Consider the following 23812-nt stretch of genomic DNA (forward strand, 5'->3'; position numbering starts at 1 on the left):
AAAGCTTACAGGGCCAGGGATTTAGCTCAGTGGTTTCGCTGCCTGCTACGCAAGTGCAAGGACCCAAGTTTGATCCCCAGTATCAAAAAGAAAAAAAAAAAGCTTAGAAAATAGACAGCCACAGGAACAATAAAAAATGTGAACAATTATACTAAAAAGAAAAACTGCATAGAGCAAAAAATACAATGAAAACAATGTCATTAATACATCTGATTTACAAAAATGCACCCCCTAAAAACACCTGCACTGGGGTGCAGGGCTGTTATTTATTGCTGTGTGCGTGCGTGCCTGTGTGGTACTGCAGACTGAGCTAGGGCTTCCACCCTGAGCTATGTTCCCAGGCCCTTTATTTTTCTGGCTTTGAGAGAGGGTCTTGCTGAGCTGTTGAGTTGTCCAGGGTAGGCCTGAACTCACGATCCTCCTGGCTCAGCCCCCTAGAGTGCTGGGGTACCTGCGGGGGCAAGAGGGTTTCCGTGTTTCCCTCTTACCTCCCACACCCTAACTCCACCACACAGCACAAGCAGCCAGGCCTGACACCCCCGCCCTCTCCACCCCGGAAAGCAGTGAAGTGTCCTCCTGCGGGAAGACAGCGCCCGGCGGTGTGGCTTGCCTTGTGCTCCTCGCCCGTGATGAGGTAGCAGCGCCCCAGCATGAAGCGGCAGGAGCCCACGTTGACTTGACACCAGGGGTGCAGCAGGTGGATATAGTCCTGGAAGACACAAGCACCTCCTATGAGGAGAGGGACACGATGGGGGATGCAGAGGGAGAAGGGAGTGTGGGATCCGCACTGAAGCTGCCGTTGCTGTTTTTGACACAGGGTTTTGCTATGGTGCCCAGGGTGGTGTCAAACTTGCAATCTTCCTGCCTCAACCTCCCAATGCTGGGTGAAATTTTACTTCCTAAAATAATCTGGACATTAAAACCCAATCCTTTTTTTCTTTTTGGTACCAGGGATCGAACTCAGGTCCTTGTGCTTGTGCAGCAGGTGGCGAAACCACTGAGCTACATCCCCAGCCCCCTTAATACATCCTCATGGCAGGCTAGATAGCACAAGAAAGCAAACACAGCCAGGCACAGTGGTGCGCACCTCTAGTCCCAGCTAATTGGGAGGCCAAGGCAGATGATTGCTTGAGCCCAGTCTAGGCTCCTCAATAATAATAAGAAGAAGAACAACAAACAACAACAACAAAAGCAAACACAAACAGTAGTCAGTAACACATATACATACTTTACATCTCAGCAATCTTCCAATTTTTAGTTATTTACTGGTTCAATGACTAAGGACCCAGTAAGGGATTTATATAAAGACAACAGTATTTGTTTTAGTATAAAGAAAACTCAACTAAGAAAAAAAAGATACTCTAGAAAAAATTATGTTAGCAATGATAATATCAAGAAAGAAGAAGAAGCCAGTCCTGGTATTGCATGTCTGCAATCCCGGCTCCTCCGGAGGCTGAGGCAAGGAGGATGGCAAGTTTGAGGCCAGTCTGGAGAACTCAGCGAGACTGTTTCAAAATAAAGTGAGAAGGGTTGTAGATCAGTGAAGAGGATGCCTGGGTCCATTCAACTTTCAGTCCTGGGGACAGAGGGTTGGGAGGGAGAGGAGGAAGCAGAGAAAATCTTGCTGAGGTCTGTGTGCAACCGAGCTTGGCTTCCGAAGGAGCCTCACTGTTACCCCTGGCCGGCCTGGAACGCATGATCCTTTTGCTTCAGCCCTCCAGGTGCTGGGAGTTCAGGTGCAAACTGCCACATCTGGCCACAAGTTTAACTGCAGTGGTTCTTACAGACAGCCCAATTAAAATGCAGTTAATATTCACAGAGAAAACCAGTCTGCCACTACCTTTTCTGACGCGTTACGCAGAGCTCACCTGCAACTGCACGTACTGACAGTTTCCCATCAGACACTCCAGGAAGAGACAGCCGGGATTGCTGGGCCACCTATCACTGGATAAGGATAGCTTTCTGCTTCTGGTGGCAAAACTTAAATACATACATTGGGTATCAAATCTCAAGAGGCCATGAAATCATTTAATGAAAAACAAAAAAACAACAAAGGCCAGGAGTAGCTCCACGGCGGAGTGTGTGCCTGACAGGTGCAAGGCCCTAGATTCGCTGCCCGAATGCCAGAAGGAAAGAACACCCTTTGGCTGGTGCACACGCGTTTCATACCTGAGTCTTCTAGAGACATTCGTGTAGCCACTGTTTGCTGAGTGGCTCTATGTGCTAGGTGCTGGGAGTCCGCTGGCACCAACAACTGCATGGCCCCACGGCCTGCCAGTGGGCAGTGGAAAGGACCGTCCACGCACAAGCCCCACCCGCTCCGGCAGTAACTGAGCTCTAGGCTGGGTGAACAGTGGCAGAGTGTGTGCCTCGCATGCATGGGACCCTGTTTGATGGCCGACACTGCGAGTAATCAAAGCCGAGCACACAAGCACTTCTAGTGCATTTCTGTCCCAGGCTGTGCTGAGCTTGGGGCAGGCCCTGGGTTTGAGCCTTGGTACTGCAACTCCCCACAAAACCAGAACAAAACCTTTTGATGCCACCAAGCAAAATAGGACCCTTAGATGGCTAGATAGAAAACAGCTTTCAATTGCTTTCCAGCAAAGGATACAAAAGCTGCAATAAATAATTCGTAACTGTGGTAGCCATTTCCGGCCAGTTCAGTGCCGCCTGGCTCGGTGGTTCCTTTGGCTGAGAGAAGAGATGGGCAATAATGTGTTTTCTTGCAACTTCTTGGAAGAATAACTCCACGACTGTCTGTGGGCTGGATACTTGAAAAGACAAAGTGAAGACAACCAGTGGTGTACCGGCTGTCAACCAAGGCAGTTTATGCGCTCGCTTTATGCCCGCCCGTAACAAAGAAATGCGCCACGGGTACTGTCAGTGGCGGTTTGCACACTGCGAGGGGCTGCACAGGCGCAGCGAGAAGGCCCCTCACTCAACGCTGCAGTCGCTTCCCGTCCCAGATCTCACAACACCCGGGCCTCCCTGGTGATCCTCCCACATGGCAAGTCCCAGGAGTCACGCAGGAACAGCGCAGAGGGAGTGCTCTAGAGTAACAGCTGTCATGAGAGAGGGGGGTGCCGCCCTGTCTGTGGGCCGGGGTGAGAGTAGAAGCAACCAGGGCTCAGTAGGTTCTGTTTTTTTGTTTTTGTTTTTAAAGGCAGGGTCTTTCTTTGTAATCCAGGCTGTCCCTGAACCCACTATGTAGCCCAGGCTGGCCTCGAACTCAGGGGGATCCTCCTGCCTCAGCCTCCCGAGTGCTGGGATGACAGGCGTGAGCCACCACATCCGGTTAGCAGGTTCTTAAGGGTTATTACTGTATTTTGAGACGGGGTCTTGCTCTCTAATTCAACCTGGCCTTACCCCTGCCTCAGCCTCCTGAGCTGGGACTATGGGTGTGTGCCACCAAGCCTGGCGTCACCACAGCATTAAGACGAGGGGAAAGCAGGAGCATAGGCAGGAGCATGGGAACAGGAGCCAGGCACTCGGATGGCAGTGACACCTCGAGCTTGGCGCAGCCTCCTGAGAGGCCTCTCACGTGACCCCACACGCCCCGCAGTGGGACGGACTTAGGAAGGCGGCACACATCAGGCATGTGCAGCACCCTCGCCCACGCCTGGTGCGACCCGGGCCATGGCTCCCAGCCTGGGGCCAGCGGGAGCACATGGCAGGCCGCATCCCCAAGCCCAAGGTGTACAAGGCTGCTCCTTACCGAACGGGTTTGCCACAAAAGCCCCAGAGTCAGTCAGCTCCAGCACCGACAAGTGCTGCAGGTTGGATTCCCTGTGAGAAGTGAAAGAGAGCGTCACATGTTCACCTGTGCGTCCTCGGCCCCTAATGAGAGCGCTGTCAAGTGAATTTGGGAATGGGCTCCACTGAACACACAAACAAAACAGAACAAAAGCCTACAGAACAACAGGACCTAGACTGCTGCCATCACTCTGATCCCGAGATCAGGAGCCAAACAGACAGGACAGCTCGCCTTCTGGAAAAGCTCCATCTCTTTCTGTTTTGCTTTTGTTTTTTTTTGGTACTAAGGATTGAACTTGGGACCTTGTGCTTTCGAGGCAGGCGGCGGCACCACTGAGCTAAATCCCGACTCTTGGTTTCTTGAGACAGGGTCCTGCTATTAGCTCAGGCTGGCTTAGAACTTGTGGTGATCCTCCTGCCTCAGCCTCCCGAGTGCTGGGATTACAGATGTACTAATACACTTGCTCTCGGCCTACTTTTTAAAAACTAGCACAATATATTTTTTGTTTTTTTGTTTTGGTACCAGGGAAGGAACTTAGGACCTTGTGCTTGCGAGGCAGGCAGCAGAACCACTGAGTTAAATCCCTGGCCTAGCACAATGTGTTTGTGTACGATCTAACTTCCTTTCTATTTTCCTCTTATTTTGCCTTCAGTACATGTGTAATAATAGGTATATATTTATTATTTTCATTTTTATAAGTTACTTTGAAACTTTTAGTAATCCTAGCACTCAGGAGGCTGAGGCAGGGGGATCACTGGGAGTGCAAGGCCAGCCCAAACTACACAGCGAGACCCTGTCTCAAAAAATAAAACAAGAAGCAAAGAAAAATCAATGAAAGTTTTAAAAAGGTGAATTATTTTATGGCATGATGTTTAAAAACTTTTTTTAAGGTTCTGGGTTCAATCTCCAGCACTGCCCCTCACCAACACAATAAAAAATAATGCCAGGTTTTCTTTAAATGCAGTCATGGTAGTGAGACTTACAGTGTGTCAACTGGAACGTCAGTCGCCAAGCACTGAGTGCCCCACTCGATGAGGTAGTAGGACAGGAGCAGCGGGGCCGTCCGATGCAGCACCTCCTGCTGGGCCTGGAAGAGCTGGCCGGGTCCCAGAATCCCCTGCGAGTGACAGGCAAGATGGACACCGACGTGCTAGGTGGCAGTGGTGACGCTTAGGGTTCAGGGGGAGGAAAAGAGAACCACGCACACAATGACGGGGCACAGGCTTGTCAAGGCAATGCACCCATGACACTCTGGGGCAGCGAGTGTTAAAACAGCTCTCCAAACACTAAGAGCCCCAGATAATCAAAACCAGTCTGCAAATCATGGGAGCGATGGTGACAAAGCAACTCTCATAAGGAAGGGCCCAGAACTGCAGAGGAAGCAGAAGTGTCCATCTTCCTAACGCTGCTGGAGCTGGTGAGAATGGGTCAGTGTGTGCAGTACAGGCAAGCTCAGTAGCTCGGGCAGCCTAACAGTGTCAGGACCAGTCAGTTCGAGCTCTTCAAACCCACCTTGCACAGCGCATCAAGGGCGCACAGGAAGCCAGCGGTGTGGGGAGAACCGGCCACAGCCTGGCTGGAGGACGCCGGGGGTTACGGCTGCACGAGGGGACTGTTACAAGGATGCTGCTGTCAGCCCAGAGCGGGAGAGGCTGACGAGATTGCCACGTGGGAGAATAAAGATGGTTGTGTTTCAGAAAATTCTAAGTGGATATTCTAACTTTATAAGTAAAACCAAAAGACTATTTGCATAGGGAAAAAAAGTCAAAATGCAAACAGTGGTTACTACTTGATAAATGATGATGAATTTGTTTTTCGGTTACATTTATTTTATAACTGTTCTAAAATGAACATCTATTTTCTTCTGTGTTTAGAAAAGGCAAAAGCAGGCGGGGGATTTAGTTCAGTGGTTTTGCTGCCTGCTGCACAAGTGCAAGGACCTGAGTTCGATCCCTGGTACCAAAAAAAACAAAAGAAAAGGCAAAAGCTATGACAGTGTTTTTAAAAAAAACAAATACACCCTAAAGAAACAGAAGAATCTACAGATGGAAAGAACATAGTAGGGGTCACCCAAGTGACAGATTCTCAGAGCCGGGTCATTTTTCTTTGGTGTCTTTATTTTTTGTGGTACCGGAGATCAAACTCAGGACCCTGTGCTTGCGAGGCAGGCGGGATGCCACTGAGCTAAATCCCCGGCCCTCCTTCATGTCTTTAATTATCTTCCTATTGAAGGCTTTCCTTATTCTTATCTGAAATTCTACCATTAACAACACAGCTGAGCTAATGAATTCTGATTTAAAACTGTAAATACCCCTGGGAGCCCTGAGAACAGGAAATGGTTTGAGCAGACCATGTCCCTGCCGGGCCCGAATGATATTGCGGACCCAGAAACAAGGGGCGAGAGGCCTTGGATTTCATCCAGCATTGTGGTGGGCAGGGACAGGGAGGAATAACAAAGGGACCTGACTGGCAGATTTACTTAGTAATTAATCTTTTTTTTGAGACAGAGTCTTGCTCTGGCCTCCAACTTGTAGCCATCCTCCTGCCTCGGCCTCCCGAGTACTCAGATCATAGGCGTGGGCCAACCCGCTCGGCTCAGAAGGGTAGTTTTTCACAAGGCGCCTTCAGTGGAGGGGTGATGGAGACTGCAAAACGGCAAGGCAGTCTGGTGGACTTGGAAGAGTAGGATGGGAAAGGGACCCCGGCATGGAGCTGGAAGGACCACAGACAAAGTGTGTAATCTCAAAACTATGTTCAGGGAAGCCTGGTCCTGCAGAAAGAGTGCTCTGTTCTCTGCACTCAGGAGGCTGAGGCAACAGGATCTCAAGTTCAGTGCCAGACTGGCAATTCTGTGAGATCCTGAATTTAGAAGGAAAAAAGGAGGGGAGGGGGAGGGGAAGGAGGAGGAGGAGGAAGAAACAAGAAAGAAAAACGTCCTTCTCCTTTGTTTCTCCTGCACATTAAGAGAACTCTACTAGTGCACCCAGCATCGCTAATGCTAATTTCGGGACGGCCAGCCTGAGGACACGCCGCACTTCACCTTCCAAGGCTCCTAACCAGCAGCCTGCTTCGCACTGCTCTCAACCTGTGATCCCAGACTCTGCTGCTTCCTCAGCTGCAGCCCACGAGTTCCTGGGGAGCAGTGGGCAGGCCCAGAGCGGGATGGGGTGGTGAGCAGTCTCCGTGCTCTGCGATGACATCCTGCTATGCATCTTGCCTGCCGGGCCCGCCAGGCCTGAGGGTCACCAATGGCCTCCAGGAGGCACTTACTGTATCTCCCAGCCTCGTCAGCAGCTGCTGGAAAATCAGGAGGTCGCGGCAGATGAGGAAGCGAGTGCTGGCGACCCTGTGCACTGCCCTGCACAGGAGGAAGGCCGCCGTGCTGCTGCCGTAGAGCTGCGAGAGATTCATGCGCACGTTCAAAGGCTGAGCTGGAACAAGATGAGAAGCGGGTGAATGGGCCTTGGCCTCTTCTCCACTCGGAGGAGCGCCTGCTCTCTCCCTCTTACCTGGGTTGAAGCCCATTTCCGTCTCCACGTCCGTTTCATAGTCCATTTCCCGTAAAACAAGCCCGATGGCATGGGCAGGGTTTCGCATCTCCTGCAGTCGGCTGCACACGTCCTCCATCACATTTTCTCTGAGAGGACAGTTGGGAAACTGAGTAGTGAGAACACAGAGACTGGGTCTACAGTGCTCTAAGGGAAACGCTTTACGACCCGGGAAGCCAGCCCCATTCGATGGGTAGAGGTGACCATGCTGGACAAAGACACTTTTGTTTCACTCCACTAACACATTTCTCCTGCTTCAGGAGTGACAAACAAAACAAACAAGAGAAAGAGACTTGCGAGCATGTGCCTAGCACGCATGAGGCCCGAGGCTGGATGACCAGCATCACACACACTCAGCACAAACATCTGTTTAGATTCAAGGAAAAACACTTCAGCTTTAAGCCACTACTTTCTACACACTTGAACACACATTCAAAACGTGGCTTTGGCCCTAGAAATTGCTGAATTCCTGTTAGGAAACGAGCTTTGCCCTGAGCTCCGCTTACACATCAATAATGATCAGGTCTTGCAGAATGCGTTCCGCAGCCTTCTCCGGGGACTGCAGGCTGTAGCAGTTCATCTCCATCAGCACGGTCATGTCGGTGCTCACGGACTCTCCAATCATCCGCAGGCATCTCATGAGACACATGACGTCCCGGGCGACCTCCACGTCTGCAAGTGAGAGAGGGGACACTCGAGTCTCAAGCCAGTGACCCACTAATTCATATATTCCAAGTATTAATAACCAGATGCCAAAGGACCTGAGATCTCGGAGATGCTTAGGCTTCTTTGGTTTTCCTTAAAATATCTACACTGAGGGAACATGGCCAGGAGAGGTCACAAGGGCAGTCAGTGATTTCTGCATCCATCTGGCATAAAGCATATGGTTCATGTAGAGAGAGGATTAAACAGACAAGACAATTATTATTACCATCAGATATGGCTGTCTCATCCTCTGTCAAAAAGTTCTCTTCAGGCAAGAGGTACAAGTGATCCACGAGGGAAGTGGGCAGAAGGAAGGACAGGTACCCCTGGAAACACAAAGCTTGCTGTTATGTTTCTCCTATCAGGTGCGTGTGTCGTGCTGGGCACTGAACACAGGGCCTCATCAGGGAATTTTCATGTGGATGAAATGGCTGACAGCCCAGTGTGTCACGTGGAACAACAAATCACGCTGTACATGACACACATAAACAAGCTGACCTGTCACTTCAAAGAACTGACAGGGCCAGGGGGTGTAGTTCAGTGGTACAGTGCCCCGCATCCAGGCCCTGGCTTCAATCCCAGCACTGCCTAAAACAAAACAAGTGAAATCATGAATCTCATAATGAGGAAACAGACAAACTCAAGTCAAGGGACACTGTAACGTAACACAAGTACTCTGCAAAGACTGTCAAATGTCGTGAAAGATAATCAGTTCAAGATTATACTAAAGAGACACAGCTAATTATGTAAGAACTGGGGCTAGATCCTAGATCTGGAGGGATAATTATGGGTACAACTGGCAAAATTTAAATAAGCTGTATACTATTATGACAATATCAACTTGCTTTTTTTCTTTTTTTCAGTTCTGGGAATTGAGCCCAGGGCTTTCACACTGAGTTACACCCTCAGGCCTTTTAATGTTTTATTTTGAGAGAGGTTCTTGATAAGTTGCTAAATCGCCCAGGCTAGGCTTAAACTTGAGATCCTCCTGCTTCAGCCTCCCAGGTATTTGTTACTATGCCAGGCTCAAAACTGCCCGATCTTCAAATTGCGTTGTGGTTATCTGAGAGAACATCCTGGTTTATAGATTCACACTGAAATGGCTCAGGGTAAAGGGCACGAGGTCTACAGCTCTCAAGTGGTTCAGAGAGCAGGAAATGCAGAACGATGGAAAGGAAATGGTGCTAGAAAAGCTACAGCACAGCTCAGTGGTACAGAGTGCGCTTAGCATGAATAAGGCCTGGGCCTAGTCTCCACCCCCGGGCCCTTAAAACAAGGCAAATAAAGGCTAACAAATGATGAGTCTTGATGAAGGGGATGTGGGATGCCTTGTGCTACTGTTGCTCTTTCTGTAAGTCTAAGACTACTTTGGTATAAAAGTGAGTAAAATATGAAAAGCACGGGAACCACATAAAGTACAAGAAAGTGCGGCCAGCAGCGCAGAAGTGAGCTGCAGATGTGCTGTATTTTGGGTGTTCCGGCCCCACGCTGTGGCTCACCTTCTTCAGCAGGCACAGCATGTTGGTGTGTGGATTCAGAAGCAGGGCGAGGGGCTGGGACAGGGCCTCCTGATACTGCAGACAGCAGGCGTAGAACTTGCTCCAGAACTCCTGCTGCAGGTTCCGGAAGTCCTGCTGGGAGAACTCGTACTCTGTCACACTGCTGTGGAGCTGACAGGAGAAAGGAAGTTAACCTTTTGAACCCTTTGGGATCTTTCTCCCCCTGAACATGATTGTCCTCTATGATCTCATGAGCTACAGCCAAGTGGACAACTGGTGTCTATTAGATGCTGCTGGCCGGCAGCCTCGCTTGCGCTTCTCCAGTGAGAAGTTCAGGTGTTTGCACTCTGCAGGCGGGGTCTCGAACGCCCCAACAGGCCCCAGCGCCGGCCTGCCCTCCTCCACCCAAACCTCACCTCATTTTCCACAGCTAAAGTGACTTCTTTCTTTAGCTCATTCCAAGAAAGATCCAAATTCCTCTCGGTTCCTCGGCAGAAAATCTAAAATTAAAAGCAGTGTGGTGGAGAATTATAGTACCCATGACCTAGTAGCAAATACTCCAGCTTAGAAGGCACTGCAGCAATGTCCAACTATGCAATGGAGACTGGGTGTGCTTGAAAAACCCTTGAACACTGCACAGATGATTTCTGAGAGAAATCCTAGCAATTGCGTAGTAGTTTAGATAGAGCAGAATAAACTCTGGAAGCCCAGGAACCAGGGACTTATCATAGAGCAGTTCAGATCATTACAGAAATGAAATAACTGATAGTGTGCAGCTGGAAAGGAAGATGCAGATAATGCTAAGCACACACGCTAAAACAGCAGAAGGAAGCGAGAAGCTGGCCCTGGCCAGGCAGCTCCACTCCCAGCACCCTGGGAGGCAGAGCAAGGAGGCTGGAAGTTCAAGTCCTGCCCAGGAGCTCAGTGAGACCCTGTCTTGAAATAAAGAGGGCTGGGGATGGAGCTCAGTGTGAAGCTTTCACAACCCTAATTCCACCACACACAGCCCCCCCCCCCCAAACTAGAATAGTGGTGGGGAGGGTCCCTCCACTGGGAAGGATTCTTCTAAAGCCAAGGATTTGATAAATGCCTTACAGATGATTTAACATCTCATTGGGCCAGAAATGCCTTGAGAAATAGTGTGAGACACTTGATTATTGCTAACAAGGAGGATGTGCTGATGAGATAAGAGAAAAAAGCCCTTAAGAGAAGGCAACTGCGCCATCCTACAGTTTTCTCAAAGAGAGAAGAGAAAACTAAGAGCCAAGACTCATGAGAAAAGTCAAGGGCCTGGAAAGCACGGCCAGGGAGAAAGTTCCGGAGCTGCCCATTGTGGGTGTGGAGAACGGCAGCTGACCTATGCTTTAGAGAGGAACGGTCCGTGAGGTTCCACAGCAAGGAGCCACCAGCCACCAGGAGGTCGGAGTGGCAGTGCAGCACAAGCGGAAGCGTGTTAGTAGACGGCTAGGGAGCAGCCCACACCGGGCCGCAACGCGGCTGGGGAGAGGCAGAGGTGGCCAGAGGCTGAGGGAGGGCCCACGGGAGGGCCCAGGACCAGAGGGCCTCTCAGTTCTATGACCACGAAGTCAGAGAAAACGTAACAAACTCTGTCATTTTAAAGAATGCTTCTGAAAGCCACGCGCAGTGGCATACGTCTGCAGTCCGAGCCACTCAGGGGGCTGAGGCAGGATGATTGTAAGCTCTAGACCAGCCTGGGCTACTCAGGGAGACCATGCTTCAAAACGGAACAAGGGAGGGGGAAGGGGAAAGGAAAGAAGGGACTAGAAAAAAAAGAGAAAATCAAAGGAAAATATAGAAACAAAGCTTTTGTACGTAAGGGAGAGGGGGAACTGGGGGAAAAAATAGAAACAGCAAGATACATTATGTACCGGTACAAATTCCCTGTGATGAATGTTACCATTATGTATATCTAAAATGTACCAGTAAATGATTTTCTATGAAAAAAACCAAAAAGCAAAAACATAGAAAGGGGGCCAGGGATTTAGCTCAGTGGCACCGTGCCTGCCTCACAAGTGCAAGGTCCTGAGTTCTAACCCTGCTACCAAAAAATAAAAAACAACAACAGAATCCCCATAAAATGGGCCACGGGTGAAGCTCAGTGTCAGAGCACCCTGGAATGGATCCTGCTACTGCAAGGAAAAACAAAGAAGACAACTTGTGCAAGACATTAAGCACCTCTTAGACTGTGTGACTGAGAAGCTAAAAAATATAAGTATTCTTTTCTTTTTTTTTGGTACCAGGGATTGAACTCGGGACCTTGTGCTTGTGAGGCAGGTGGCAGCACCCCTGAGAGTTTTAGTCTTCCTCTTATAGGCACCAAGTCAGACATTCGCTGTCCCAGTAAAAGTGTAAAAATAGCATAATCAAAATTCTCCAGGCTGGGAAGGTACTTCAGCGGCACAGGGTCTGCCTGGCAGGCACGAGTCCCTCAGTTTCATTCCTGGTGCACACCATAACCTCAGCGCTTGGGAGGCTGGGGCAGAAGGTCAGGAGTTCGAGGACAGCCTGGGCTACACAGCCAATGTCAGAACAGTCTAGACTACAGGGAGACCCTGTCTCAGAGCAAACGAAACACTAACCAAGCAAATAAGAAACCCAGAGCACTTTACATTTCTTGCAAGTGTAGGGGTTATACGGAGGCCAAGCAGCTCTCTGACCCAAGTGCTCCCAGCTCCCGGGGACATGGCCCACTCCCGCCTGGCTGCCGTCTGCTCCAGTGGGAAGCACATCTGAAGTAATGACCACAGCGTTTGCACACAAACACACGTTCAGTTTAACACAGCAAAACAGAAAAGAGCAGTGAAACCAGGGCTAGCCTCAGACACACAATGCTCTCGTGCTGACCTGTAAAGCTTTACATAGTGCTCCACTGATGAACCGTCCTGGAGTAAAAAGGCTCCGCAAATATATCTCCTGTGAGAACATGGACAGGACATTAGGTCACTCCGCACACCGCCCTGGATGGTTCCTCACGTCTCCACAGGTCTGCATCTGGACAGCGGGGCATGCAGGCCGGGCTGCTCTCCCCTGAGGTCACGGCTGCAGTTCATGCGGCCAGGGCCCTTGTGTGGCCACTCCCATCCCCAGGGATGAGGCTGTGGAGGGCCAGCCTCACTCGGAGACGCGGCCCCAGCTTCCAGGGCGTCCGTGCTGCTAGGAGAACTGCGAAGCCAAGCTGGTCACAGCTGTGTAAAGCACTTGCTCCAGGTGGCAGGAAAGGGACGGATGGTGGTAGGGACTACATGCGAACAAAACACAAGCTGCCAAGGGATCTCCCAGAGGGAAAGGTAGCCAGGAACATGGAGAACTCGCCTGTGCCGGGAGGCTCCAGGGAGGCCACTCCAGGAGGCTGCTGGGCAAATGGGGCCAGCAGGAGTGGAGCCCTGAGCAGCATCCCGCGTGGTAGGGAGCAGGCACCCCAACTTTTCAGCTGCACCAGCTGCCTGATTCTCCCTGACCTGCAGTAAGTTCAGGGTACCTGCAGCTGTCAGTCCTGACTAATACAGCTGTGTTTTTTTCCTCTCGTTCTTTTTTAAAAAAATTGGTTTTACAGGAGCCAGGGGAGGTGGTACACACCTGTAATCCCATAATCCCAGCATGAGGGAGCTGAGGCAGGAGAAATGCAGCAATTTCGAGGCCAGCCTGGGCTACACAGTGTGTTCAAAGCCAGCCTAGACTACATAGTGAGACTGCCTCAAAAAACCAAAAAAAAGCGCACCCAGATTGCTGGGCTTCGTCGCGGCAGATCTGTACACACACAGCCTGCTTCAATCATTTCACCCGACTGGGGCTGCTCAGAAGAACACCCAAGGCAAGGCACGCCTCACGGAGCAGCAGGGCTCACCCTGGGGTCCTGGTCGTCTCTGATGACGAGCTCCTCTTCCGGCAGCGGCTGGATGAAGACCGGGTTCCACTGTCCTGCCACGTTACTGCAGAGACAAGTCCGGCAGGTCCGTCCATGAGCTGCTTACCCTGCTGGCAGCGTCTGGTCGGAGCTGGCCCTGAAGCCCCACCACCAGCCACTGCTGGTTACAGACAAAGGCGCTCACCCACCCCAAGAGGCACTCCTAGTGCAGGGGCTAGGACATGCTTCTTGTTGAGCTATGTACATCCCCAGCCCAAGCCTGGTTTTTATAGATGTGACTTTCATACCAATTTTTAATAGGGATCCTCCTGAAATTAAAACTCCTAGACTCTTTTTTTTGACAGGGTATCATAGCCCAGGCTGGCCTCAAATTCCCAGCAATCCTCCTGCCTCAGCCTCCCGAGCACTGGGATTCAGGTGTGTGCTGCCACAGCAGGTCTGAAATTAAAACTACCCACAAATCTACAAATCGCAGTCCATGCTACCCTGCACCTGCATTCTGCTGGATACAGTGTGGGTACAGTTAGGCACTGCTCACATCCGCCCTGGGGAAAGTCCCAGAGAGAGCCATGGCCCATCGGGCAGAGTGGGACTCGAGGCTCAGCGTGAATCCCAGCCTGGCAGCCGCATGTGCAGGACTCAGGCACCTGTGCCACCCGCCTGCTTGGCTCCAGCGGTGCCACAGCAGCGCCCTCGTGTGCACAATGTGGAACGGAGTGACCAGGCGACCGGGCACCAAGCCTGGAATTCTGGCCGGGATGTAGCACCAAGGGACCCAAAAGGCTCAGGAGTTCCAGGGTCCCCGCGCCGTGTCCAGGGACTCCTTGAAGGGTATCTCAGGGCTTGCATAGGTGTTTGCTTCAAAACTGTTTTTCAGAGCCAGGTGTGGTGGCACAGGGGTGTAACCTCAGCACTAGGGAGGCTGAGGCAGGAGGAACCCTGTGAGTTCAAGGCCAGCCTGGACTGCATAGTGAGACCCTGTCTTAAAAAACAAAAAACCAGAAACAAACCTAAAAATGAAAGTTTAAAAAAATATATTTGCAACCATTAAACTTTTAAGCTAGGCCGGGGATTTAGCTCAGTGGTTTCACCACCTGCTGCGCAAGCGCAAGGACCCGAGTTCAATCCCCGGTACCAAAAAAAAAACCCTTTTAAGCTAGTGGACCTAGTGACGTGTGTGATCCAGCTCTTCAGGAGGCCGAGATGGGAGGATCGAAAGTTTGAACACAGCCTAGGCAACTTATTGAGACCCTAAAAATAAAATAATTTAAAGGGGTGGAGATATAGCTCAGCACTCCTTGCATTCAATTCCCAGTACCTCAAACAAAACAAACTACTAATGTCACATGCAGAATATATCTAATATTAGGGATTATCAACATATTACGTTGTCATTTTATACTCAAAATAGTGATTTTGCTTTATTTATCTGACTTCATTTTCTTTTTTTCCCCCCGGTAACAGGAATTAAACTCAGGACCTTGTGCTTGCTGTGGCACTGAGCTATATCCTCGGCCCTGACTTCATTTTCTTTTTCTGAAAAAAGAAAATAAGTTTCCCATTTTAAAAAGTTTGAGATGTGCTGTACTTATGTAATCTGGTTTTCATCTCACAATGAGAAAATTGAGAACATGAGGGGGCTGCACTTCAGGAAGAGTCTGCTCAGAAGTAAAGAGCACTTCCAGATTAGAAGTGTTTGGATATATGCCAACTCTCCTTCAAGAAACAATGTCTTTTCCTTATCCCAGAACAACCTTCAGTATCTCCACCCTGTCCTGAAACAGAGGCAGCAAACACAGAATTCCACAAAATGCAAAGAAGGTACTTTAGAAACAGAAGCTGGATGTGGTGGCCCGTGCCTATAATTCCAGCACTCAGGAAGCTGAGGCAGGAGGATCACTGAGAGTTTGAGGCCAGCCTGGATTGCACAGTGAGACCTCGTCTTGGGCCGGGGATATAGCTCAGGATAAGGCCCTGCGTCTAATTTCCAGTACTGCAAAACAGCAAAAACATCAAAATGCAGCTGAAAACCCTCCCCATGGAAGCTCCTGACTTGGCCCCAAGGAAAGCCCCGCCCCAGCATGCAGTCCCCTGCCAGCGGGATAGTCGGCGGAGCGCACTGTTCGAAGTTGATGTATTTCACGATGGTCTGGTTCTCAGCATCATGCCACAGGGCCCAGACATCCGTGGGGGTTAAGGCAAAGTCAACCAGGGTCTCCTAGGGAGAAGCGGGGAGAACAGGGTTCAGAATTGAAAGAAGTCAGCAGTGCGAGGTCACTGTAGTGTGTGCTGGGTGGGGGGTAAGCGCATACAAATACGGACCACAGGAACTGGAGGAGACCAAGGGAAACCATTTCACACATCACCAAGTAGACCACAGTGGCTACCACTTGTTACACAGTGCAGTCACGGGCAGTTGTCTGCTCGCTCACTTTTTTTGGTAGCAGGGATTGAATTTGGGTTCTTGTGCTTGCACAGCAGGCAGCGAAACCACTGAGCTAACTCCCCGGCCCTGTTAACTTGTTTTCGAGACAGAGTCTCACTACGTTGCCTAGGCTGTACTTGAACTCCTGGACTCAAATGATCCTCCTGCCTTGGCCTCCTTCCAGAGGAGCCAGGAATACAGGCACAGGCACCAAGGCTGGTTCCAGCCAATCCCTGAGGCTGGAGTGGTGGGCCCAGGTTAGTGGCCCACCTGAGAGGTGAAGAGGGAGGAGATGTGGTCGAGACTGTAGCGGTTGCTCTCGGTGCTCACCAACTGGAAGATGCAGAACTGTGACAACGCAAGGTGACAGTGTGTTAGCTGAAACAGCCTGCGTGATACTTTCCTGTGAAAGGGTTATTAGTGCTCACAAATCGTCACGGAAAACAGTTACAACATGAAATGTACTGGCGTAGCCACTTCTAGGTGTGCAGTTTGGTAGGGCTGTGCCACCACTCTCTAGAAGTCTCTCACCTGCCAGACCAGGACCATGCCCACCAAGCAGAGGTGAGGCGGGCACTGGCAGGGAGGCCAGAGGACAGCACAGCGCAGGGGACAAAGCCACCTCACGGCCAAGCTGCTCCACGGGGAGCACACGTGGCGGGAGCCCAGAGCAGGCGCAGGCCTGGGGCGCTGCTCCTGGTGCCCTGCAGCCCGCATTGGGGTGAGGAGCAGCTTCTCTTAAAAATCAGCCTCCCACCGCCCCGCACCACACCCGCATCCCTGTGCAGTAAGGCCATTTTCCCACCATTTACTTGGAAATGTGCTTTCTGAAGGCTTCCTTTCATACTTCTTTAGACTCTCCACTTCCTTTCATCCTGACCCTACCTCAAGACCTTCTCACTGGGGGACTAGGAAAACTCACCGTCACCTACAAACAACGAGACACCTGGGACATCTGGGTGGGCGCAGAGAGCTGAGACTCGCAAGCCTCCAGCTCGTTCCCGCATCTTCCTCGTCCCCTACCTGTCCTTGCTTTGGAGCGTGCACGTAGGCCCCCAGGTAGAGGCCCAGGGAGGGGGAGTATGCAAGGCGTAATCTGTGTCCCGCCCCAGCCGTGTGCCGGAAGTCTTTGTTCACAGGCACGTACTCCAGCATGTCCACGACCATCAGGCACATCTGGTCCTGAGCAAGGTAAGAGATCACAAGTGAAGCCAGGGAGGCTGAGGCAGGAGGATCGCCAAGAGTCAAGGCCAGCCTGGGCTACACAGCAAGACCCTGTCTCAAAAAACCCTAAAAACAAACAAAAACAAAAAATCCCCCCCAAAACAAGAGGAGAGAGAGAGAGAGGGAGGGTGGGAGGGAGGGAGGGAGGGAGGGAGAGAGGGAGAGAGGGAGGGAGGGAGAGAGGGAGAGAGGGAGAGAGGGAGAGAGAGAGAGCGCAGGCTGGGGATTTAGCTCAGTGGTTCCGCCACCTGCCTCACAAGTGCAAGGACCCTGATGAGTTTGATCCCCGGTACCAAAACAAACAAAAAAGAGAGCGATTAAAAAAACAAATATTTGTTGCTCTTAAACAAAAAGTATACTTTGTATTGCTCTTTTAACCTTCTTGTAGGGCTCACAATTTTCTTTTGGTACCGGAGGTCAAACTTAGGACCTTACAAAGACAGGCGCATGGCCACTGAGCCAAATCCCCAGCCCTTTGGGTTCACAATTTTCAACATAAAAACCCAGAAAGGTGGGAGGTTAACACAAAATGAATCTACATGAGACTGAACCTAGAAATGGCCCCTCACTTCTTTTTTTTTTTTGGTACCGGGGATCGAACTTGGGTCCTTGGGCTTGTGCAGCAGGTGGCAGAACCACTGAGCTAAATCCCCGGCCCTTTGGCCCCTCACTTCTGAGCTGAGGGATCTGGTTATCCCTAAGCAGCAAGATCCCCTTCCCTCCTCTCGGCAGCCCGTTCCTCTCGAAGCAGCCAGATGCGGCACCCACCTTGCACGACCACATCCGCAGTTTGTGGTCCTGACACAGGGCAAACAGGAAGGCATCGTGCTCGGCACAGTGGACAGCAAGGCTGAGGGCGCGGTCCGAGGGCCCCTGCTCGCCCCTAAGGACAGAAGACCGGGGTGGAGAGGCTCACTGCTGCAACATCTGATCACTAGTTTCCAATCCAAGAAACAATAAAGTCGGGCTCACACTTGTAATCCCATCTACTCAAGAGGCTGAGGCAGTAGGACCTCCAATCTGAGGCCAGCCTGGACAACTTAGTGAGATCCTCTCAAAATAAAAAGGGCTGGAGGTGTGGCTCAGTGATAGAACACTGCCTCGTGTGTGTGTGTGTGTGTGAGGCCCTGTGTTCAATCCCTAGTACCAAAAAAAGAAAATGAAATTATAAACACACTCTTAGCAGAAGGAGCAAAGGAGGAGACTGTAAGTGCACATGCTGGCACCAGGCAACTACATCTCTGCTGTCTTCAGGAGGACGTGCCACCACGTACAGCCCTCTCCTTCCCGTGCGCTGCTCACTGGAGCCCACAGCCCGAAGCTCCCAGCGCCGCCCAGTGTGGTGACGGCTATGGGCGTGGCCTCAACTGCCCAGCACCACTCACCTGATGGCTGTGGGCATCCAGCCTGTGAGCAGTCGCTGCATCACCGAGCTCTGCTTCAGCTCCACGACTGCTACTGTCCCTGCAATGAGACCCAGGCCGAGGCTGAGCACTCAGAGAACCAAAGTGGGAGGCTGCCCACAAGGAGGTCACAGCAGGCAGCAGCTCCCATGTCTCTGTCCTTGAAGGGGCCACATCTGGAGCACCTGAATCCGTACCCATCAGTGGCAGTGGCATTTCACACTCCCAGGAGGCCACACTGCCCTCTTTCTAATCAACCTCAGCCAGGTGGCAGGGGGCCTGTCCTCATGGAGCTGAAGTCCACCACGGAGGAGGTGGAGATAAACGGAGACAAGGCCAACACGGACGGGCAGGGACTGAACAGTGAGAGGGGCTGGGGAGGCCTGCTAAGTGGCAGGGAGCACAGATCTGAGCGGTGGACAGAGGAGCCACACTGAGGGCCACGTGTCCCACGCAAGTGGCTGAGGCAGGAGGGCACCCAGAGTGGGCAAGCAGCTGTGGGACATGTGCGGGGAGCAGAGTGGGAGAGGGACAGTGACCATGTGACACAGGGAGCACAAGCACCACAGGCTGATAGAGGACTTGGGTGTTATCGACAAGGGGAAGGACAACCTCATGGGAAGGCACTGAACAGGGCAGCAGCCAAACCCAGTGTGTGTTCCAAGTGCAGCAGCCTCAGGAACAGCTCTGAGGGGCCAGGTGGGAGAGGGTGGGCACGGGGCAGGGTCAGGAGCCAGGCTTGTTTCCCTCGAGGCAATCTTAATTACAACACCTCAGCCTGAAAGAGGACACGGTGGAACCATCCCTACTACCAGGCTCAGATGAAGCCGCCGTGCGTGCCCACACCACATGGGAGGACGAGTTACAGCTACCCACCTCATCTGAAGCCCAATGCCTGGACACCAGCATCGGGCTCCTTCGGGCTGACCTGAGGCTGGCTTAATGCCGCATTTCCTGAGTCAGGAGAAAGCCACTTACCAGGTCTGTCATAAGGAGGTAGTTTAAGGATGAACACACCACCAGCAGCAGATGGGAGAGCGAACAGAGCCTCCCCATCACTGCTGAGCCAGGCGGCCGATGCGGCAGCATGAGGGGACAGGCCAGGCACTGTGGGAATCAGCTGGTAGCTGCAGGGGTCCCTGAAGTCCACCTTCCCAATGTCGGTGAAGATGGACTGCATCTGGCTTTCTGTTACTAACTCCTGGGGAGTTGGGAAAAAGAGAGAGCCCTTAATACCAAAAGAATCTGCTGGGGATTTAGCTCAGTGGTTCTGCCGCCTGCCTCACAAGCGCAATGATCCAGAGTTCCATCCCCGGTACAAAAAACAAACAAACAAAAAAAACAAATCAAAAACCAAAACAACTTGAATTTTGCTTAGTTCCCCTCCAATGCTAAAAAAGGTTATAAAGAATAGCTGGGTCTAAGAAGAAAGCTATTCTTTTAAAGAAAGCAATTTCATCAACTTAAAATGTATGCCTGATCATTTAAAATGATAACTATCACAGTACACTTGCTGAGAACTAACAAGGAATCTAAATTTTCGTTAGTTCCAAAGAATCCTGTCCCAGCAGTGAGTGTGTGACACTCCACTGAGGTGAGAAAGACCCGAGTCCACCTGAACAACGTACACTTCTGTACATCCGGGAAGGGTGTGGCAGGAGCAGCCTGTGCACTGACTGATTGGTCAGCAGCAGGACAATCACGTGAGCCTGGGTCTCGGTGACATAAACCCCCCCAGGTAAGATGCTGCAGTTCTGGAATTTGACGCGAACTGCATTATTCAGCAGATTTATGTCCAGTGATTCCTCCACCAGTTCCACAGTATCCCCAGAGGTCTTCCTGTGAAAAAGAAAGAAAAAACACTGGCTTAAAGAGCTTATACTTTTTTTTTTTTTAGTGACTACCACACTGAAATATAGGAGAATTGGACAGGAAAACAGACAATTATGGATAAACAAATGGACCACTTTTACATCCCAAATCACCATATTAAACAGATTTATAAAACAGCCTAGGGCTGGGGATGTAGCTTGGTGGCGCTGTGCCTGCCTGGCAAGAGCAAAGTCATGAGTTCGATTCGATTTCCAGTACCGGGGGAAAAAACCGGAGCCTAACAAAATTCAAATCTCATTATGATGGTGTTCAGTGAGGCATTTCCAAACTTTACAGCCTTTGTGTGTGTGCAACATGCATGCACGTGTGTGCCAGCATGTTACTGAGATTAAATCTGGGGTGGCCCACTACTGAGCTGTATCTCCGTCCCTTTATAAACACTGTTTTTCCCTGTAGTGCTGGGGACTGAACCCAGGGCCTTCTCACTAAGCCACATCCTCCATCCTCCATCCTGTTTATGAGACATCATCTCGCTAAACTGCTCAGGTTATGTTCAAATGTGGCCGCCCTCCTCTCTTTTGCTCTGAGAGCCCCGGGGTCACAGGTGTGCGCCACACCTGCCTACTGCCGAGGTTCTCAAAGGCTTCAATAGCCATACTCCTCTCCTCTTTCATTTTTCTCTTCGTGTGATCACACACATCCGCTCTGCATTTGCATGGTCTCCCCCAGCTACCTAGAAACACCCTGAGCACTTCCTCCAGCCTCTGGATCTGATCTTGCCACTTCCCTTAGAGCACTGCTCCTCCTCCGAGCTCTTCCAGGCTCTCTACCCTGGCTGTTGACCTGCAACCGACAACTTCCAGCACAAAAGCCGATTTCTGTTTATCATCTTGCTTGACAGTTTTCATGCTTTTTGTTTTGTTTTGTTTTTGGTACACCGGGGATTGAACTTGGGTCCTTGCACAGGCAGATGAAACCTCGAGGCAGGCGGCAGAACCACTGAGCTAAATCCCTGGCCCTCATACTCCTTCCTGAAGTTCTTTCCTTAGCTTCTGGGCCATTGCTCTTTGTTTAACTCTCCCCTTAGCAGCTGCTCCTTCCTGCGCACCTCCACTGCTTCCTGTGCTGCCTAAATGTTGGGTACCATAGGGATCGGTCCTCAGGCCTTTTCTACCCAACTGGAGGGGAGGCTGCCAGTCCCCGGGGACACTGGTCAGTGTAACTGGGGAACGGGGCGGGGGCAGGAGATGCCACCAGTGTGTAGTACACAGGAGCCAGGGATGCTGTTCAACACCCTCCAGCAGGGAGGACAGCACCCACCCAAAGTGTCAGTGCCATAAGTAAATGGTGTCTAAGGGCAACCACACCAAATCCACATCCTTCACCCAGCCTCTCCACAGAATTCCCCACCAAACTGGAGGGGAAAAAAACCCACCAAAAACCCAAACAAAACCCTGTTTCACGTTACCTACACTCATTTCCAACTCAATTAGAGACATCTACTCGGTATCTGATGCCACACGAATGCCAACAGGTCCACCCTGACGACACAGCCTCGAGCAGAATGCTGCTCCCTGCCTGGTCTCCACTGCCTGGCCTGAGTGCAGTGTCTATCTCCCTCTGCTCCCACCCTTTCTCCCTCTCCACCCAGCAGCTACAGCAAGCCTTTAAAGACACATGGAGACATTCTTGCACGTAAAACACTCCAATGGCTTCCTCCCAACTTGAGGAAAAAGTCTTAAAATAAATGACAAATTTTGCTCCTGTGCTATCTTACTATTTACCCTTTGTTTATTCAGATGAGATTCTTGGCCCATTATCCTTTCAGCATTTACAAACTTCTGTCTCAGGGACCTCCAAACTCTGTTCCTTCCTTGGAAGGCTCGACCTGAAGTGTGCACCCCTGGATAGCCTTATTCTCTCTGCTCAGACACCAGCGTCTCCCCAAGTCCTGTCTGACCATCTCACAGAAAACTCTGACGCCCAGGGTGTTATCTTCCTTGCTTCTGTTCCCTATTTCGTTTCTCATTTACTGACAGCTATATTTACTTTTTCTTCTTTTTTTGGGGGGGAGAGGGCTGAGACAGGGTCTCACTTTTCCTCTGGGTCAAGCAGAAACATCTGTGTTTATATACCTACATGCTGATCACTAATGTCTTTTCCTCTGTGAAACTGCCATACAAACGGTGAGTCTACATCAATTCTTATAAAGCTGCAACATTTCATACTTAGAAAATAATGGCTGATGGGGCTGGGGATTTGGCTCAGTGGCGCTGTGCCTGACTCAAAAGCGCAAGGTCCTGAGTTCGATCCCCAGCACAACCCCCCCAACATAAATAATGGCTGGTTTTATTCACCATTTCATCCCAGTACTTAGAGCAATGTTTGACATACAGAACCTTAAACACATTTGGAGAATGAAGCATAAAAACATAATAGTTTCCTGTGAAAAACTGGTCTTCATTGGCCAGGGATTTAGCTCAGTGGTTCTGCCGCCTGCCTGGAAAGCACAAAGTCCCGAGTTCAATCCCCGGTACGAAAAAAACAAATAAACAAAAAAACTGGTCTTCAGGGTGTATCCTCTAAACTACATTTTCTCTGCTTTGACTAGGGTGGGGGGACAAGACTCCCTTCTTGGAAAGAATTCTGTGTCTCATATTTCCCTGATTCTGACATGAACTAAGCTAAATCTGTTTCTCGTTTCCTAGGTGTCCACGACTGCTTCTAGTAATGAGGCTTTGGGGGCGACCACAGATATTCCTGGGCAGAACAATCCTACCATGCAAGGGGTGTGGCCACCATGGCACTTACCAGTGAATGAACCTGTTTCTCGTGACGGCGAACAGTTTGCCACTCTCCACGTAGTAGAAGCCCCCTGCGCTCTCGCTGTATTTCACCGCTCCAGGCGCGACACCCGCGGACCCTGCAAAACGAATGTGGTCAGCCTGCACCCGGGCTCCGCTGGGATGTCAGGGACAGAGGGCGCTGGGGAAGCGAACTGCGACGTCCTGACAACCCAAACGCAAGGGGGAAAGGAGAGAGAAATCAAGTCGCCAGGGGAGAGGAAAGACGTCCAGACACGAGGCTAACTCGGCATGTGGACTCAGGAGAATGAATCGGCTGGTCAGAGACCCTGAGATCCATGGGAGGAAGCCAAGGGGAAGGCCTAGATAGCGTCCTGTCGCCGGCCACTACCTTACCGAGGACGCAGACTGTGAATTCCCGAAACCGCCTCAGCCTTTCGCGCTCAGCACCGCTGAGCTCCAAGAAGCTCCGTTCCAGGGCTCCCGCTGCCGCCATTTTCCCGCCGCCGCCGCGAGGCCTGACGGGAAACGGGCGGGCCGCGTATTACCGTCACTTCCGGGGCGGGGAGGAGCCAACCTTAAAGGCTGGCGCGGGCTGGCAGAAGCTGAGTTGTCTCGATCTTGGCTCGTGGCTTCCGAGGGGTCCGAACTCGCGGTCACCTCTCCTCCCGTCCAGATGTCCATCTGGAAGGCTTCACCAATCCCTCTTTCTTCTCTGCAGCCACACATGG

At 51.1% G+C, this 23812-nt stretch overlaps 1 protein-coding gene across 2 annotated transcripts in view; it reads right to left on the reverse strand.

The window, feature by feature from the left end:
* Positions 1-23610, reverse strand: part of Nup160 (nucleoporin 160) — a 39624-nt gene extending 16014 nt beyond the window's left edge. The window contains exons 1-22 of one of the 2 annotated variants that reach the window (XM_004851811.4): positions 23478-23610; positions 23089-23200; positions 20073-20283; positions 19423-19645; positions 18427-18505; positions 17810-17924; positions 16841-16999; positions 16088-16165; positions 15513-15610; positions 13372-13456; positions 12372-12440; positions 9923-10006; positions 9507-9677; positions 8234-8333; positions 7809-7974; positions 7264-7391; positions 7025-7185; positions 4738-4871; positions 3716-3786; positions 2612-2771; positions 1869-1938; positions 611-709 (exon numbers count right to left, since the gene is read on the reverse strand). In XM_004851811.4, the coding sequence (XP_004851868.2) occupies positions 611-709; positions 1869-1938; positions 2612-2771; positions 3716-3786; positions 4738-4871; positions 7025-7185; positions 7264-7391; positions 7809-7974; positions 8234-8333; positions 9507-9677; positions 9923-10006; positions 12372-12440; positions 13372-13456; positions 15513-15610; positions 16088-16165; positions 16841-16999; positions 17810-17924; positions 18427-18505; positions 19423-19645; positions 20073-20283; positions 23089-23200; positions 23478-23577 (2673 nt within the window). In that variant the 5' untranslated portion in view covers positions 23578-23610. Of the gene's footprint in view, positions 1-610; positions 710-1868; positions 1939-2611; positions 2772-3715; positions 3787-4737; positions 4872-7024; positions 7186-7263; positions 7392-7808; positions 7975-8233; positions 8334-9506; positions 9678-9922; positions 10007-12371; positions 12441-13245; positions 13312-13371; positions 13457-15512; positions 15611-16087; positions 16166-16840; positions 17000-17809; positions 17925-18426; positions 18506-19422; positions 19646-20072; positions 20284-23088; positions 23201-23477 lie in introns of those variants that run through there. The other variant, XM_087205069.1, reaches the window with a different exon arrangement.
* Positions 23611-23812: the final 202 nt, after the last annotated feature.

Source organism: Heterocephalus glaber, unplaced genomic scaffold, assembly GCF_053883595.1.
Source record: "Heterocephalus glaber isolate CG9 unplaced genomic scaffold, H.glaber_assembly_v1.0 deba00000594, whole genome shotgun sequence".
Classification (NCBI taxonomy): Eukaryota; Metazoa; Chordata; class Mammalia; order Rodentia; family Bathyergidae; genus Heterocephalus; species Heterocephalus glaber.